The 17,498-nt window shown below is 42.1% G+C and overlaps 1 protein-coding gene across 5 annotated transcripts in view; it reads right to left on the bottom strand.

Moving 5' to 3' along the window:
* MITF (melanocyte inducing transcription factor) overlaps positions 1–14,614 on the bottom strand; it is a 216,492-nt gene extending 201,878 nt beyond the window's left edge. For 3 of the 5 annotated variants that reach the window (XM_032290461.1, XM_032290470.1, XM_032290462.1), the window contains exon 1: positions 14,348–14,614. In XM_032290461.1, coding sequence (XP_032146352.1) covers positions 14,348–14,451 — 104 coding nt within the window. In that variant the 5' untranslated portion in view covers positions 14,452–14,614. The remainder of the gene's footprint in view (positions 1–14,347) is intronic. The other 2 variants (XM_032290463.1, XM_032290464.1) reach the window with 1 other exon arrangement.
* Between the last annotated feature and the right edge of the window lie 2,884 nt (positions 14,615–17,498).

Raw genomic sequence — 17,498 nt, 5'->3', positions numbered from 1 at the left:
TCCCTTCTGCCTATGAGCCTGTAAAGTCAAAAACAAGTAAGCTATTTCCAAGATAAAATGGGAGTATAGGCATTGGGTAAGTAGTCCTGTTCCATTGGCCAAAAGAAAGGGGCTACAGGCTCCATGTTAAGTCCGAAACCCAGCAAGGCAGTCATTAAAACTTAAATTAACCTTATTTGACTCTATGTCTCATATCCAGGGCTCACTAGTGCAATGAGTGCAATCCCAAGGCCTTGGGCAGCTCCACCCCTGTGACTTTGCAAGGTTCGGCCCCCACAGCTCTTCTCAAGGACTGGCATTGACTGCCTGTCGCTTTTCCAGGCTGAGAATGCAAGTTGCCAGTAGATATACCATTCTGGGGTCTGGAGGATGGGAGCACTCTTCTCACAGCTCCACTAGGCAGTGCTCAAGTGGGAACTCTGTATAAGGGCTCCAAACCCATATTTCCCCTCTGCATTGCCCTAGTAAAGTTTCTTTAAGGGGGCTCTGCCCCTGCAGCAGGCTTCTGCCTGGATATCCAAGTTTTCCCATATATCCTCTGAAATCTAGGTGGAGACTCCCAAGCCCCAACTCCTGCACTATGTGTACCTACAGGCTTAATACCACATAGAAGTCACCAAGGCTTACAGCTTGCACCCTCGGAAACAGTGGTCCAAGCCGTACCTGCGCCCCTATGAGCCATGGCTGGAGCTACAGCAACTAGAATATGGAGAGTGGTATCCCAAGGCTATGCAAGGAAACGGAGCCCTGGGCCTGGCTCAGGAAACCATTCAGTCCCTCTAGGCTTCTGGACATATGATGAGGGAGTCTGCCATGAAGTTCTCTGAAATGCCTTTGAGGCCTTCTTCCCATTGTCTAGGATATTAGCACTTGTCCCCTTTTTACTTAAGCAAATTTCTGTAGGCTTCTTGAATTATTCCCTGGAAAGTGGGCTCTTCTTTTCTACTACACGGCCAGGCTGCAAATTTTCCAAACTTTTATGCTCTGCTCTCTCTTTAAATACTAGTTCAAATTTAGGTAATTTATTTGCTCATACATATGAGTATAGGTTGTTAGGAGCAGCAAGACTGCATCTTGAATACTTTGCTGCTTAGAAATTTCTTCTGCCAGGTACCTAAATCATAAATCTCAAGTTCAAAGTTCCACAGATCCCTCAATCAGGGGCATGATGCAGCCAACCTACTTGCTAACACATAACAGTAGTGACCTTTACTGCAGTTCCAATGAGTTCCTCATTTCCATCAAGATCACCTCAGCCTGGACTTCACTATCCATATCATTACCAGCATTTTGTTCACAACCATTTAACCAGCCTCTAGGAAATTGCAAACTTTTCCTCATCTTCCTGTCATCTTCTGAGCCCTCCAAATTCTTACAACCTCTTCCTGTTATATCCAATTCCAAAGCTGCTTCCACATTTTCAGGTATCTTTATGCCTCACTCCTTGGTATCAATTTTCAGTATTAGTCCAGATTGCTATAAAGAAATACCTGAGGCTGGGTAACTTAGAAAGAAAAGAAGTTTAATTCACTTATGGTTCCATGGGGTGATTAAACCATGGTGCTTCATGGTTCCACAGAAAGCATGATGCTGGCATCTGCTCAGCTTCAGGGGAGGCCTCAGGAAACCTGCAATCATGGCAGAAGGCAAAGGGGGAGTGAAGAGTGAGGCATCTCACAGGGTGAGAGCAGAAACTAGAAAGAATGACAGGGGAGGTGCTACACACTCTTAAATGACTAGATCTCATGAAGACTCACTCACCAGGCCCGACCTGCAACACTGGGGATTACAATCTGACGTGAGATTTGGTGGAGACACAGATCCAAACCATACCTGCCTCTGCTGAAACAGAGGCCACAAGAATAACTCGCCCAAAGATATATATATAGCCAGTAAGTGGCCAAATTGGAATTTAAGTTCAAATCTGTCTTACTCTGTAGTTTAGACTCATCAGACTGGTTGGAACTCTTAACCAGTTTACAATAAGAACAGATCAGGGCTTTTTCTCTAAAGAACGTCAACATGCAGGGAAAAAAAATCAAAATGCTTGGGTCTGAGTGGATGAAACATAGGGGTAGGCTAAATTTCCTGGTAAGTAAGGAATCTAGAATTTTTCTTTTGGCTTGTGTTACATGACATTGGCCTTGCCCTTCCCTCTCACAGTCTGTACCTCACAATCAGAGAAGTGAACAGCTTGGTGAGATTCAGAACAAGGGGAATGATTCCATTATGTCAGGACATCCTCATTTGTGACAAAACAGATGCTGGCTGGTCACATCCATTCCACCTCTCTGTTTTGGAAGCTCCCACACTCTACAAACTATCTGGAATTCATTAAGACAGGAAAACAGGCTGACAGTAGTATTTCACATTTTATTCAGCAGAAGTTTTGTGAAAAACAATTTGGTCATGTGGACATGCCCAAAACCACCATCATGCTGTTTCTCAACCAAAACTTTCAGTCAAGTGACTGCAGTATGCTTCAAGTTTCACACTTTTAGAGTGTAGATTAAAATACAACCCCTTTTTGAGATTTGGGCCAGGATTCCTTATGGTAGTAAAGCTAGGTTAACTCTAAGTCACTCAGAGATCATATTACACAACCAAGAATCCTAGCCTTGAAAGGCCTAGTTAGCCCCATCTTTAGACTTTTCTGCTGTTTAACCAATAAATTAATTTTCTGATTAAACATGGTAAATGTGGGTGTTCTGTCACCCAAGCCTATATGTTATTTGTATACCACCTATATGCAATGCTTTCTATTCCAAGTTCATTGAGCAAACCATCCCCCAACACCATCACCACCACCTTGGTGCCATGATTTTGAAAGTGTGATTCCCAGACACTTTGAAAACAAGTTCAGTTTCAGCGTCATTTAGAAACATGTTCAAAATGCAAATTCTTAGACCTTACCCCAGACCTACTGAACAAAAATTGTGGGAGTGTGTCCCTGCTATCTGTTTTAATAAGCCCTACAGGGAATGCTGATGCACATTTGAGTTTAAGAGCCATTGTCCTAATGATTTTACCACAAATCTCATATCTCCATATTAAATACTCTTGTATTGCTATTTTGAAATAAAAAATTCCCCAGATCAGAATACATTTAGTTGAAAAAAAAAAAAAAAAAGGAGTGTGGCTTGTATTGCTGTATTGTCAGCCCAGAGATAATCATTGATAATAATTACTCACTATTAAAAAGAAAAGAAAGCAAAGAAAAGAGAAAAGAAAAGAAAGCTCCCTAGTTTCCTCTAGAAAGTTAGTTATCAGGCTGGGCATGGTGGCTCACGTCTGTAATCCTAGCACTTTGGGAGGCCGAGGCGGGTAGATCACGAGGTCAAGAGATCGAGACCATCCTGGTCAACACAGTGAAATAAAAATACAAAATATTTTTATTACTAAAAATACAAAATATTAGCTGGGCGTGGTGGCACGTGCCTGTAATCCCAGCTACTCAGGAGGCTGAGGCAGAAGAATTGCCCGAACCCAGGAGGCGGAGGTTGCAGTGAGCCAAGATCGCACCATTGCACTCCAGCCTGGGTAACAAGAGCGAAACTCCGTCTCAAAAAAAAAAAAAAAAAGAAAGAAAGTTAGTTATCAGATCTACATTACTGATGTGGTAGCACCCAAGAAAATCCTGGGATTCACTTTGAACAACGTGTACCTCCATGAAACTAATCCCTGTGATAAGGATATGTGGCCAGGCCTATAACCAATTCTCTACTCCTGGAGCCATGAAATTGACCTGTTTAAAAAGATATGAGGTACATGTACCCAAAAGTTAGACAGAGGGGTTACATTAGGGAGAGACTCCCTAAAGACAGCAGATTGGCATGTGGTATCATTGACTCCCAAAAACAAATCCCAATTAATTGTCCTTGCCATTCAGCTCCCTGCCGTTACATCATGCACTTTACTGATTTTGATATTATGACCAAGCAAGCACCGTCAAACCTTCTCATTAATTGCTGAATCAACAAAGATTTAAAACTTACATATATAATCAGTATTGTGAGAATTACCTTCCAAAATCCTATCATTTAGCATTTACTCATCCCACATTTGCCTAGATAAACATTATTAGTGTGTTCCTACCCAAAGACCAGTGGAAAAATTACCATGCTAAGATGATACAAGGTGCAGTTCCAAAAAGTCTATGCACTGATTGATTACACACACAAGCCAGTGGCCAACCTCTTACAAGTTATCCTTCAGGCACACTTCTTTGCAGCAAATGGGTAAACCTTGATTTGGAATGTCACCAGGAATCATGCCAGCTGCTTATATTTTTATGTATTGCTTCACATAAGCTAGTGTAAACTCTTCCTTTAAAAATAAATAAATAAAATTTTCAAGAATGCATAGTCGGGGTCACCCTCTTCCCTTGAAAGTAAATGACCTAAACTGGCCAACAGTATTTTAATGTTTATTCATAGGCATTCTCTGCCAAAAGCATTATGAATTAGTTACAATGGGTTCTTATTGGCTGAGGTGCCAACATCCTAAATTTAGATGGTGCAACTATGCAGGCTCACTAATACAATAGAGCAAAGCTAACACTGAAATAATATCTTTCCACCTTTTGCTGAAAAAATTCAAATGCTAAAAACAAAACAAAACAATAACAAAAATATACCTAGTCTTTTGGATGGAAGGGAATGTTACAATTTGACCAATGACATATTGGTGTGTTAGTTCATGAAAGTTTTAGAGGACTGTCTCCACCAATTTAGGACACACTGCAGGCAAGAGGTACAATGTGGCTACATCTCAGTGAGGTTCTCTGGTAGCCTTCACCAGGACTGAGCTAGGTCCTGCGTTTAACAAGGACACCATCTTTAGGATTTTCATGAGCATTTCCTTTCACCAAATTTCAGATCTTCAGCTGTAAAAATAAAATGTATGTTTTTGAAAAACATGCCTCCTAGAACTAGTTAGTATTTAGGAACATTTTATGGTAAAGGTACCAAAGTAAATATAGCCTTCCTGTCTGTCATTTCATAATTTCATATATAACCACAGCCACCAGGCTAAGTGAAACCTCTCTGCCTCAAGTCTTCTTCCCATCGAGACAAGTCAACCTTCCCAGAAGGAAACCTATTCTGCAAATACAAGCTATGCATTCTCACAACAGTGGGGACAACCACTTTTCCAATGATGCCCTTAATCACATGGAAAAACTGAAAAATGTATGTGAATGATTCAGCAAGTTACCCCTCTTTGGAGAAGAGGCAGGGGTAAGGAGGGTGAAGACCACAGATCTCTTCCTGAAATTGCTCAATAAGGCACAATTTCTTACACAACAGAATTATACCAGTGCCCTCTATAGGGCATACATTTAGATTTAAAATATTTCTTCTCACACAACCCAGGATTTTTCCTTTTGAAAGTTATCACTCTGGCCAGGCACAGTGGCTCACACCTGTAATCCTTATACTTTGGGAGATCAAGGCAGGTGGATCACCTGAGGTCAGGGGTTCAAGTCCAGTCTGGTCAACATGGCAAAAGCCCACCTCTACTAAAATACAAAAAAATTAGCAAGGCATGGTGGTACACGTCTGTAATCCTAGTTACTTAGGAGGCTGAGGCAGGACAACTGCTTGAATCCCAGGGTGGAGGTTGCAGTGAGCCAAGATCGTGCCACTGCACTCCAGCCTGGGCGAAAAAACAAGACTCCATCTCAAAAAAAAAAAAAAAGAAAGTTATCAATCTAAGCGTACTTGAATCAAAGAACACAGCTACTAAAATCCAAATGCTTTGAAGATTTTTTTAAAGAAGTCAAATTAAATACACACCATTGCCTGTGGATGTCAAAGTTGGTGAACACTGGAGGTGGTGTGTAGGAGGAGAACTTCTTCTTTTTTGTTTCTGCACCAACACTGACATTTTCACAACAGAGTGGACAGGAAGTGTGATCTCAGGACTGAAACACAGGACTAGAAGTCAGGAGTTCTACACTGGTTATTTGTTCATGGTGGGCGTGTATGTTTTGTGAAATCAATCTCAGGCTTTCCTTTTTAATCCTCAAGTTACTTGGACCTCTCCTTAACACCAAAAAAAGTAATTAAAAATCCAGCCCAAAAACTGTACCTAGGCTAAGAATAGTCAGACATGAATAATGTCAGGACAACAACAGTCAAGAGAACAAGAGATGACATCAAGTAGGATGATCCTAGAGGAAAGAAAGGATAATAAAAATAACAAGACCCATATCCTCTTTTAGTCCAGGGTTAGGTTTATAAAGACAAGCATGAATCTCTGACTCACTCAACATTAGGAAAACACTTAAGACTGAGTTATAAACACTTATAACAATGATTAATGTCTGTGTTTCTTTTTCCACTATTCATATATGAACTTCAAGAATCCTATGGTTAGCCCTGAACACCTGTTAAGCCTCAAGTCTAACTTTAGCTGCTTTACATACGTTACCTTTTATCTTCACAACAGCCTTGCAAGGTAGCAACTGTCCCATTTTACAGAATAAGGAATTGGAGTTCATAAAGGTTGTGTAACTTGACCAAAGTCACAGAGGCAGTGCGTGGTAGTGTCTAGATTTGTACCTTTATGTCAGACATTCAGTCTTGCCTCAAAATCACTTCTTCCAACAGGTCATTCCTGATTATCCAACCTAATAAAAAGCCCCCTTCTTTCACAGGCACATTCTACCAATAACGCTCTGTTTGATTTCCATAGCAGTTTTCAAAACTTATCTTGCTCATGTATTTGGTTTATTATTAACTGTGCCCCACCTCCAAGATGTATGCACCACGCTAGCAGGAATGCATTTGCTTCTCCGCTTGATTCCCTATGGCCAGCACAGAGCCTGACAGTCAGCGCCCAGTGCTTGAGAAGCCCCCAGAAATGTTAGCCACTAAAGATAAAAGCCTCATCACTCTGAATCCCAGGATAGAGGTCTCAGGTGAACACTCCGAAGGTACACTTCTTTACTCTTCACAGCATCCAAAGCCACAGGAGGGAAAGATGAGGCAAACAAGTAAGAAAGCTACATTTCAGAAGTGGGCTAGAAAACAAAGCTTACCATTAAGAAGCCAAACCTGGTCCTTCTCCCAAGATCCTTTGCAACAGAATGGGAGGTGAAGAAATTTCAACAGAGATCCCAGATCTCCTTGTGGGTCTTCTCGACCTCATTGGCATCAATAAAGATGTAAACTTATTCCTTGGTATAATTCCTATCCTCGGAGTACACAATGTTCACTAGACTCACAAAAACCTTCTAATAAACTGCAAATTTGCTTTTACAATATCAAAAAGCTTGTGGTGAATGCATTTAATATCTTTGACCTGTCTTGATGATTATTTTTTCCAAACAATGCATAGTTGGAGTGTAGTCAAACATATTTTCGTAATTTATTCCGATTAGACAAACCCTCAGCAAAGTACATTTTATACTTCACGCACACACACATACACACAAAAAACAAATGAAACTCTCGCTTATTGTCCTTGAAAATGACAAAAAAAAAAGTAGCCAAGCATTTTTTTTCCTATTACTTATCCTAATACTGCCAGTTCTGAAACAAAGCAGTTGGAGGGGAAATTTAGTAACTCTGATTTGTCCCAAGATACATTTTTTTACACTGAGGTCCTATTCCTGACAGTAAGCACATGTGATCTGTTCTAAAAAAAGGATATTTTCCACTTCTTGCACAACTGGAGCAGATATAAACATCAGCCTGTGCAAACTGCACTGCAGAACTCAAAGGGAATTAAGCATACATCCACTTAAATAAAATCTATAAATAGTAGTAATTGGGAAAAAAAATATCCAATAACGAACAAAACCAAGACTGAGAATCCCACTTTAATCAAGTGTTCCATCTAATCATATCACAAAACAAATCAGCATAGTAAAATTTGAACATCTGCAAGTTGAGGCACCTCAATCTTGTCTATTTTGCTTTGGATGCATGATTCTACACACGTTTTAGTTATTCTTAAGAGGAGGGTAAAAACTGCTATCATGGTAAAATTCTACTAGAAAAGGAGGAATTAATCTCATTCACTAACAGTGCTAGGTGCTATGCTAAACATATTTATACATTTTTGCTTAGTTTTAAAAGTTCTACCAACCCTAAGAGGATGGGTACCATTGACCTCATTTTACAGCTTAAAGAAATTGAGACTGCAAGAAGTTAAATATCTCAAACACAGATGTAGTAGTTAAGTGGCAAAACAGTGACCAAGGACAGCACTTAAGCAGGGCTCCCTCTAAACCTGTCCACATGCATGTAGCCTCTCTGCCACCACAAGATATCACCAGGTGCCCAGAGACCACAAAGAAGAGCTTAAAGAAATGTTAGGAGTCTAAAAGGCAGACAAAAACCCTAAATGTCTACTTTAGGATCATGCCCTCTAAGGTGTCTAACATTTTGTTTAATAGTGTGGAGAAACGCATTTGACTATTGTTTCACTTTGAAGGCCAAATTCAAATACCCCTATTTGTCCAAAAAACTGCCTCCCCAGTTCCCCTTCCTCTCTTAAATGCTGCCAATTACTGATGCCCACCCTGCCACAGGTACCACTCTGCCTTATATAATTAGCTACACCTGTGAGTTCTCTTTCTCTCACCACACAGGGAGGGCACAGTGTGATGTATCTTTGAATTTTGCACAATCACTCAGGCATAGCACAGAGTAGAGGTCAAGAACACACAGCTACAGTTATATGGCCTCAGTTTAAATCCAGGCTCCACCTACTTGGCATACCTCAGTTTCCCTCTCTGTAGAATGAGAATAATAAACCAATACATACACCCAAGGTTGAATTAACTTTGCATTAACAGAGGTAATGCAGAGTTAATTTTCAGAATAGTGCCTGGCACATAGGAAGCACTAGATAAGTGTTAACTGTTTTAAAAATTATAATTAATATCATTACTGTTTTTGTTTATTATGATTGCCTCATGCAGATTTCGCAAAGATTAAGTATGTTTTACACACATAAAAACACTTAGAACAGACTTATACAGAGTACACACTCAATAAATGTTACCCATCATTATTAGTATTAATTTGCACATACTAGGACTCAATAACTATGTGTTGAACATGAATTTTTATGGAGGCACTGAATTTTTTTGTTTTAGGCTCTGGGGACACAATAGTGAACAAGGAACTAACAGAAATCCCTGTTCCCTTGGAGCTTGCAGTCTAGCATGGAGATAGTTACACGTAATAAACATAACATATTGGAAAATTATACAGCAGATTATTTAACTAGCATAAAAGAATTATTAACGATTAGATGAAAACTATAAAATGCAAATTATTTACCTGAACACCTCATTAGAAGAAAGGCAAAAATGAATTTACTAACATTGAGAGAACTGTATTGCACACCACGACCTGCCTCAGAGAAGACAACCATAGTCAAGCAAATGCAAATACCCTCCAAAATGCCAGCGCTCACTGATAAGTAATAAAGAAAGTAACAACAAGAACATCTGCTAAAATTTACTGAGCACTTACTATGTGCCAGGCACAATGCTAGTACTTTTCCCACAGTCAATGTCACATTTATGTTTTTAAGACTCCTGGAGGCAGACCCCTATTTGCCAGTTGAGGAAATTGAAATTAGACATCACCCAGCCTGCCCACGGCCACCCAGCTAGTTAGGCACAGACACCGATGCTAGAACAAGGCTCTTCATCTCTATGCTAGTGGTTCCCTGCAGATTGAACAGACCGAAAACATCAAGAAAACTTTCAGAAACCAAAAAATGATTGATTGACAGTTTTGTTTTGCCAAGAATGAATTATCATGCCATTAAAGAAAGGGCATTTTTTAATAAGAAAACAGGAGTGAAATATCTCAGCATAGTCCAAGAAATGGCAGCAGCCATATGCCCAAATACGTGTAGGTATGTGTATGACACAACAGTCTTTGTCTTTCTCATTTCACCCTGAACCTTGAAAAGTTCATAAACCTTTTTGAATCAGCATTTGGGAATCACTACTGTATTCTATCCTGCCATGATAAACCTAACACTCACTTTCATTCCCATTTGTAACTTGCAGAAAATTTAATAATAGCTGTCTAAAATAGTACTAAAGATTTAAGAAGAAATTGGAATTAAATTAAGCCAACTGTGAAGTCTGCCCAGTAAAAGGACATGAAAGACTACAAAACCACATGCACTGAGTAAACCAAACAAAAGGACTATGAGCCTTAAAGATGCTACTATATTTTAAAATATTTTTAGGTCCAAAAGACCTGTAGGGACTTCCCTTGCCCCTAGGAGCTCATTCAACAGTTTCACATTTGTTTTCCTGCCATGACTATGCCTGTGTGAATTCTTGGCTCTCTCTAAATATTCAGCACTTTTCCTCTGCCACCCACCATTCAGAACTCATTCCCAGGAGAACACACAAAGGTTTCAAAAACCTTTTTGGAGGAAACAGTGTGCAAACAATTCATTAGAACCTTTTCCCATAGCAAGTGTCTTCCTATAACACAGCCTTACCCACCAACATGACCAAAATGAGATTCATATAATCTAAATGCAGCAACTTCAGATTCCTGAAGGCAAGGATGTCTGGGTTAGAAATGAAACATGTCCTTCCTCATGAAAGACTTGAATATCTGAGCTTAGCCCCAGTGAACAATATATATATTCCTCTTTGGAGAAATCTCAGCGAATATCTATTTTAAAAGGAACACAACGTTCATTGCAAAAACAAAAACCAAACACCTTACTCTGAGTGGGTTATAGTATTAAGAAAGAAAGGAAGACATACTCAAACAAATGTTTATCGTGTTACGCATTGTTCCAAGCCAGTGGTTCTGAAATGAGGGTGACTTTGCCCACCATGGGACATCTGACAATGTCCAGAGACATTTTTGGTTGCCACATTTGAAAAAAGCAGCAGTACTGGCTCTAGTAGGAAGAGGCCAAAAGATGCTGCTGGACATTCTGCAATGCATAGGACCTTCCATGGCAAGGAATTATCTGGCCCAAAATATCAACAGCACTGAGCTGAGAAACTTTTTTCTATGCTCTAGTAACACAATAGTGAATAAGGAACAAATAGAAATTCCTGTTCCCTGGGAGCTTGTAGTCTAGCGTAGAGATACACATAATAAACATATTAGAAAATTATACAGTAGATTATAATGTACGCACTATAGAAAATAACATAGCTGGACAAGGAAAACTGAGAGTTTGGAAGAATAGCAATTGCAAATACTGTGATCAAAAAGGGCCACACTATCAGTGTGATGGGAATGATGTTTAAAGAAAGAACTGTAAAGAAAATAACAAAAACATCTGCTAACATTTCCTGAGCACTTACTATGTGCCAGGCACCATGCTAATACTTTCCCACAGTCAATGTCACATTTAATATTCTTAAGACCCTTGAGGCAGGCACCTACTTGTTGGTGGGACAGTGAGCACTGGGCCTGTCTAGGCAAAAGATGGTCAAAGCAAGTGCAAAATACAAATGTCCAGCAGTGGAAGGACCTGGGGTATTCCAAAAACAGTAAGGAAACCAGCCTGGCTGCAGCAGAGGGAGGTAGGAGGCAGACAGAAAGAGATAAGGTCAGAGCTGACATCTTAAGGACCTCAAATTTTACTGAGAGAAACTAGGAGCCATGCGCAGGTTCTGGGCAGAGAATTGACAGGGTTCTGACTTGAGGTTTAACAAAGGGTTGCTTGACCTCAGCACTATTAACAATTTGGGACCAGATAATCCTTCGTTGTGGGGGCTGTCCTGTGCACTGTAAGATGTTTAGCAGCATCCCTGGCCTCCACCTACCAGAGATTGGTAATGATCCCTTCCATTGTAACAATCACGAATGTCTCCAGACACTGTCAAATGACCCCAGGGGCAAAATCATCTCTGACTGAAAACCAGTTTTAACAGGAACATTGTGGCTACTATATTGAAAATTCACTAAATATGGTTATTGCAGTTTAAAAGACTACTGCAATAATCCAGGCAAGGGCTGATGGTGGCTTGGACCAAAGTGGTAGCAGAGGAGTTGGCAAGAAGCGGGCAGATTCTGGACATATTTTCAACTCTAAAGGACAATCCAGAGAAGACAGTTGATAGGCAGAATGGCTACAGCAGTCTTAACATATCAATTTCAACTTTTTCCAATAAAGACTTATAAGAAATGAGGTGCCCCAGCAAAGACGTAAGACAAAATGCAATGAGAGAGGCCCAGAACAATGTGTAGCCCTTTTAAGTCACACAGCAGATGTCGACAACAATACCTTAGACAACTGTGGGAAACAGTACAGAGAAATGTTGCCAACTCCATATATTTATTCACAAATTTTTATTTAACCGGTTTATTTCAAAGAGCATGTGTGTGTTCCATATACAAGTTTTACAACAACTTTTTTTAATTTAGCCTTCCTTTCCCTGCTGGTTCAGGCCTACACCTGTTTCTAGCATTAACGTGTGAAGCCATTTCTTCCCACATACCCACATTTCTCCTGACACGTGCCTGCTAGCTAGCTACTGAGGATGTTCACCCTTGCAAGTCATTTTTTGCTGACTCTGAAAAAGAACAGGCCCAAATCGTTCAACATGAGTTTCACGGCACTCATTTGGGTTTTTCCAGATGGTATTTTCCTTGCTCTCTCAAACTGATTTAATGTTATGTATCAGCCACCATCAGAAATGTTCCAAACAGTCCGGTTAATTCATTTCTTTCAGGATTCCACACACACACACTCATTCCCTCATTCTGGCCATGTAAGCATTTGCTTATAGAAGCAGAAGCAGAGACTGCCCAGTAAAACACTGGTCCCTTCAGCCGAATGCAGATAAAGCCCTGATGAGCATAACCAACAATACCCTTCACACAATATTACTCAAAACCCCCAGCCCCCAACACACACAATCTATGCTCACACACAAAACAGCCATTATGAGGAAAAACCACCAACTAAAGGCTGGTTTTATAGGTCGAACTGCTTAGGCGGTCTCCTTCCAATCTGCCGTGAAACATCTACAAAGAGGCTTCTTCAGCAGTGGCAGTCAGTGGGTCTGCTGTTCCCAGATTTTCTTTCCCACGTGGGATAAAGACTCCTGCCACAGCCCTGAAGGAAATAAACCTGGTTGCACTTTCTGCTAGAAAAAGAACCAGCCCAGTGCTAGCCAGAGGCCAAGATTACACCACCTGGCTCTTCATTAGGTTGCCCTTCTTCACTCATCCTCATTTCAGGACCTTCTCTCGCTCTGCCAACCAGGCCCATTCACCCAGGCCCCACCCTCAGCGAAGGGCTGGGCAGGAAGGTACAGCCGGGTGCAGAAGTCCTGCTGGATGCTTCCAATGATAGCCTTATCCTAGCTCACAGCTTAGCGGGATGAAAATAAACCCTTCTCTGCTATTCCAACCTCCACTGACCATGTCCCTTTTAGTAAACACTGTAAATGAGAAGTGCGAGGAGTCCAGAGTGGCCGCCGGACAGAGAGAACGGAAGATACCCAATCCATTTTGACAGACAAGTGGGAATGGAGGCAGCAAAAAAGCTGGCGCAAAGGAAGTGGGCAGTAGAGGAGATGGGGCGTCAGAGCAGTGGATGTCTTTACTCCTCTCCTAAAAAGTTTTTGAGAATTAAACACGTGTCTCTGCCAAGCAGGGTACAATCCCAGTAACCCCCAAGACCAAGGCTCATTTGCCCTCTGCAGGGAAGGCCTGGTTTTGAATGGGACTCTATTTCCAGGGAGTTTAACTTGGACTAGGGGACACACCCACCGCTGCACTCGCCCCTCCCGCGCCGGCGTGGAGCGGTCTGGAGGTGAGAGGCGGAGCCCAGAGAACCCTCACCTGCAAGCGGCCAAGGGCCGATTTCCCCACAGGGACTGGACTCCCAAGAGGTGACTACAAGCAAACTAATTGCTTCCCTCCAATGTTGCATCTCAATCCACCCAAAGCTCTCCCTCTCCGAGCCCTCAACCCGCTGGGATATTCCAGAAAGGGGGTTCACTAGAACTCTTTCTGCCCCATCTCACCGGGACAGCTGCGTACCGGCCGGGCGCTCCTCCTCCCCCACATCGCGCCAGGTCGCTCCCCAGCCCCCACTCAGTCTCAGCAGCTGGCATCCCCGGCCGAGGGTCCCCGCGCCGGGACGCTCCGCCTACGGCTACCGCAGCGCCCCCCGAAGTGCGCTCCATCCGAGCCTCCTAGAAGCGCACTTGGGCCAGGCGAGCGCGGCCCCCAGCTGCGAGGGGCAGTTCGCCCTCTGCCCCGGGGCAAGGGCACTGGGTCCTTGTCCCAGAGCTCCCGCGATCCGCTCTCTTCACCCCAGAGTGGCAGACGCAGAGCCCTCCAGCCGCCCGCCGCGCCTCTGCCCAGCTGTCACCACTCACCTGCTCTTCAGCGGTTGACTTTTGAGTTCGTAATAGGTTTTGGGCTCTTCATGAAACTCCTCTCCGACTTCGAAATCCGGCACTATCCCCGATTCCGACTGCATGACTCCCGCTTCCCGTCCTTCCACAGCCCGAAAGTGAGAACAGAGTCCGGGGGCGGAGGGAAGGTAGCTGGGCCTGGGTCCCCCGAGTCGTGCGCCCCCGCGCAGTGCCGAGCTCTGCCCGCTCGCCGGCTCGCGGCCGCCCGCCAACGAGCGGGGAGTTTACACTGGCACCCGGGAGGGAGGGGCCGACGGCCGAGCGCCGCCTGGGATCTGTAGTTTGGCCCGGGCGGGGTATTCCCGGCTCGCATGGGGAGCCACACCCACGAAAACTACAACTCCCAGAAGGCCAGGCGGGGGAGAAGCAACGTGGTGGACACCGCTAGAGCAACTCCTGTTTGGATTCCTTTTCAATGTCAGCAGCTCCTCTCCCTCCTCTCTCCCCACTTGCTTCAAGGGTACAGACTTGGCTGTTTAATATGAATAGGAACGGAGACAGCCTGCTCTCCTACCGTCACCCCCACCTCTCAGCTCAGACATCTGCGAGGGCACGCCGTGTGCTTATTTTAAAAATAAGAGAGTGAAGGGTTTGGGCACTAGAAAGTTTTAGCATTCAAGCCTGTCTTAAAATAAAAAGACTTCCTATCAGCCCGCATGATTCCCTGGGCTACTGCGACGTATCAGCTTGTCCTCGGATTGGAACAACGAGGAAGAACTTTCCTTCGCTTTGTAATGAAAACGTTATTGGAGAAATTGCTCTTGTGCGTTCCTTTTCTAGAACTAAGTCTGGACTTCTACAGTACTGTTCATCAGTTGAATGCCTCTTTCCCCCCCTTTATCCAAGTAGCCACTTCTAATCTAAAGCAGCAATTGAAAGATTTGGTTAATTTAAAAAGGCACAAAGTTACAAAACAGTGTCGTCGCTTTCTGCTTTTAATTTCTCAGTTGACTAGGAGTTCAAATGAGATTGTCCTAATATTTCAGGAGTGAGGATGTGCAAATGAACTGTAAAAGTGTCAGCCCCTTATCGAGCTTCCTGGCACTCACTTAGGAAAGAGAATTTTAAAAACTCTCCGTTTTGGCTCATTTGTACTTCTAGTCCTTCCCTCTGATTAGTTCCAGTAGATGGTGTTCCTTCTTTTTAAAAGTGTTTTGAGGCATCAGGGAGGCAGTATAGAGTTACGGTGGCATTTAAAGGTATAAGACTCAGAGTTCAAATTGCCAGTGCTTCTAAGAAGAACTGTGCAATCCTTAGCATGTCACTTGGTTCCTAGAAGCCTCCATTTCTTCATCCATAAAAGAAGAGATTGGCAAACCAGTTTTAGAAGATGTTGCAAGGTCAAATGTAAGAGAAAGTCATTTGCAATCTATAAAACCCTGTTCAGTGGTCATTCTTTATTAGGTCTTGAAGATATTCCTTTCAGATTAGCATCTCATCTTGGTGTTTGGCCTTTTAGAATTAATAAACTAAATAACTATCCAAGGAGAAAACTCTAAAGAGGCTACAGTGATGATTGAGCACCTCCCAGGAGTTGCCCCTTTGCATGTTTTGCCTCCCACTGAAATATTTTAATTTCACATCAGAAAAGATCTCCATAGGATGGACTGATGTTAGGGCAGAGTTCTCAAGGAGATTTGGAAAAAATGCAAAAGACACACTGTGTTGCAGTATCAATTACCAAATTCTCAGAATAAAAATTAGTCCTCAACATACAATTTTAGGCCCTTCCCTGAAACTATTAAAATATACCAGAATACCTGGGAACAACCCTAAGGAAAGTGGAATCCTAGATTCCTTAATAGATGGACTGCTGGAAATCAGCTGTCAAAAGCCAACAAAGAAAACATGTTTTCTTCATGTTCTCTGACAGAGAAAGAACAATAAAACATGAAATAAACATGCAGTCTAGACTTCTAATCTCTTCTGGGCTTTCGATTATCAGTACTTGGAATATGGGAGGAGGAATTGTTATAATAACTTGTGGATGTTACAGGCATTTAGGGGCGTGGGCCAGAGACACTAAACATCTTGCACAATAACAAACTTTCTTGTCCAAATGTCAGTGCTATGTATCCCCATTGAGAAACACTGAAGGCTGCCTAATCTTTGTGCTCACCAGAAGTTTTTTAATCTGAGGAAAGCTATAGACCCTCTTCTCAGAAAATACAGACAGAAACAAAACTGTGCACAATTTTGGTCAGCTGATCTATTGAAGTCTATCACAGCCTTTATGTTAGAGCTGCAGTTAATAACATCCTTTGATCTGCAACAAAACAGTCTATCTGTCACTTATTACATCAAACAGTGACCTTCCAGACCTAAGGGACTAAACTCAAAGGAAAAAAATATTAGGAACACCAAGATCCCTGCATTCATCTTCAACTAAGTACACCTGCAAGAGAGATCTCTGGGGTGCAGACCTCTGAGCTGAGGTTGTCCTGAGGTTCACACAGATAGCTGTTACTTTTTTCTCCTACACCTTTTTTTTTTTTTTTTTTTTTTGTCTCATCCTACCTCTTATTCAGGAAAACTTCTTTTCCACTGCATATGGCAGGGTTATCCATTACAATGCAGTCTGCTACCCAATGCAGTCTGATTCCTTTAAGACTGGACAGGGGATCTTGACATGACTATAAGTCCTCCTTAGGACCTCTCTGCTAGGGCAACGGGGGAAGACTGTTTGCTTTTTAAAAGCAGAGTGCTAGAAGGAAGAACATCTGGAGCTACTTACCCATGGCCACTTAGGGAAGCCGATTTAAAATGGAAAATAATAAGATCAACCAAAAGAAGCAGAGACAAGCAAAGATAAAAAATAGGAAAGTACAACAACATTGTTTCACTTCCTTGTTCCAGCCATACCTGAAGTCAGATATCCTTGGACTTTTTAGATACAAGAACCAAAAAAAAAATCCTTTTTGCTAGAATTATTATTTTTTTTCTAATGAAGAGGGATTATGGGGGACATCTATCAGATGGCCAACTTTTTGTTATGTATATACCATTAATCCACATAACCAAAAGTTGGCGACCTGATAGATGTCCCCCATAATCCCTCTTCATTAATGACTTGAACCCTAGGATTAGGTACTGCTTCGAAAAATAGATTATA

Source organism: Sapajus apella, unplaced genomic scaffold (assembly GCF_009761245.1).
Source record: "Sapajus apella isolate SASKATOON/1434 unplaced genomic scaffold, GSC_monkey_1.0 scaffold23, whole genome shotgun sequence".
NCBI classification, from domain to species: domain Eukaryota; kingdom Metazoa; phylum Chordata; class Mammalia; order Primates; family Cebidae; genus Sapajus; species Sapajus apella.
This window is presented reverse-complemented; position numbering and strand designations above follow the sequence as displayed.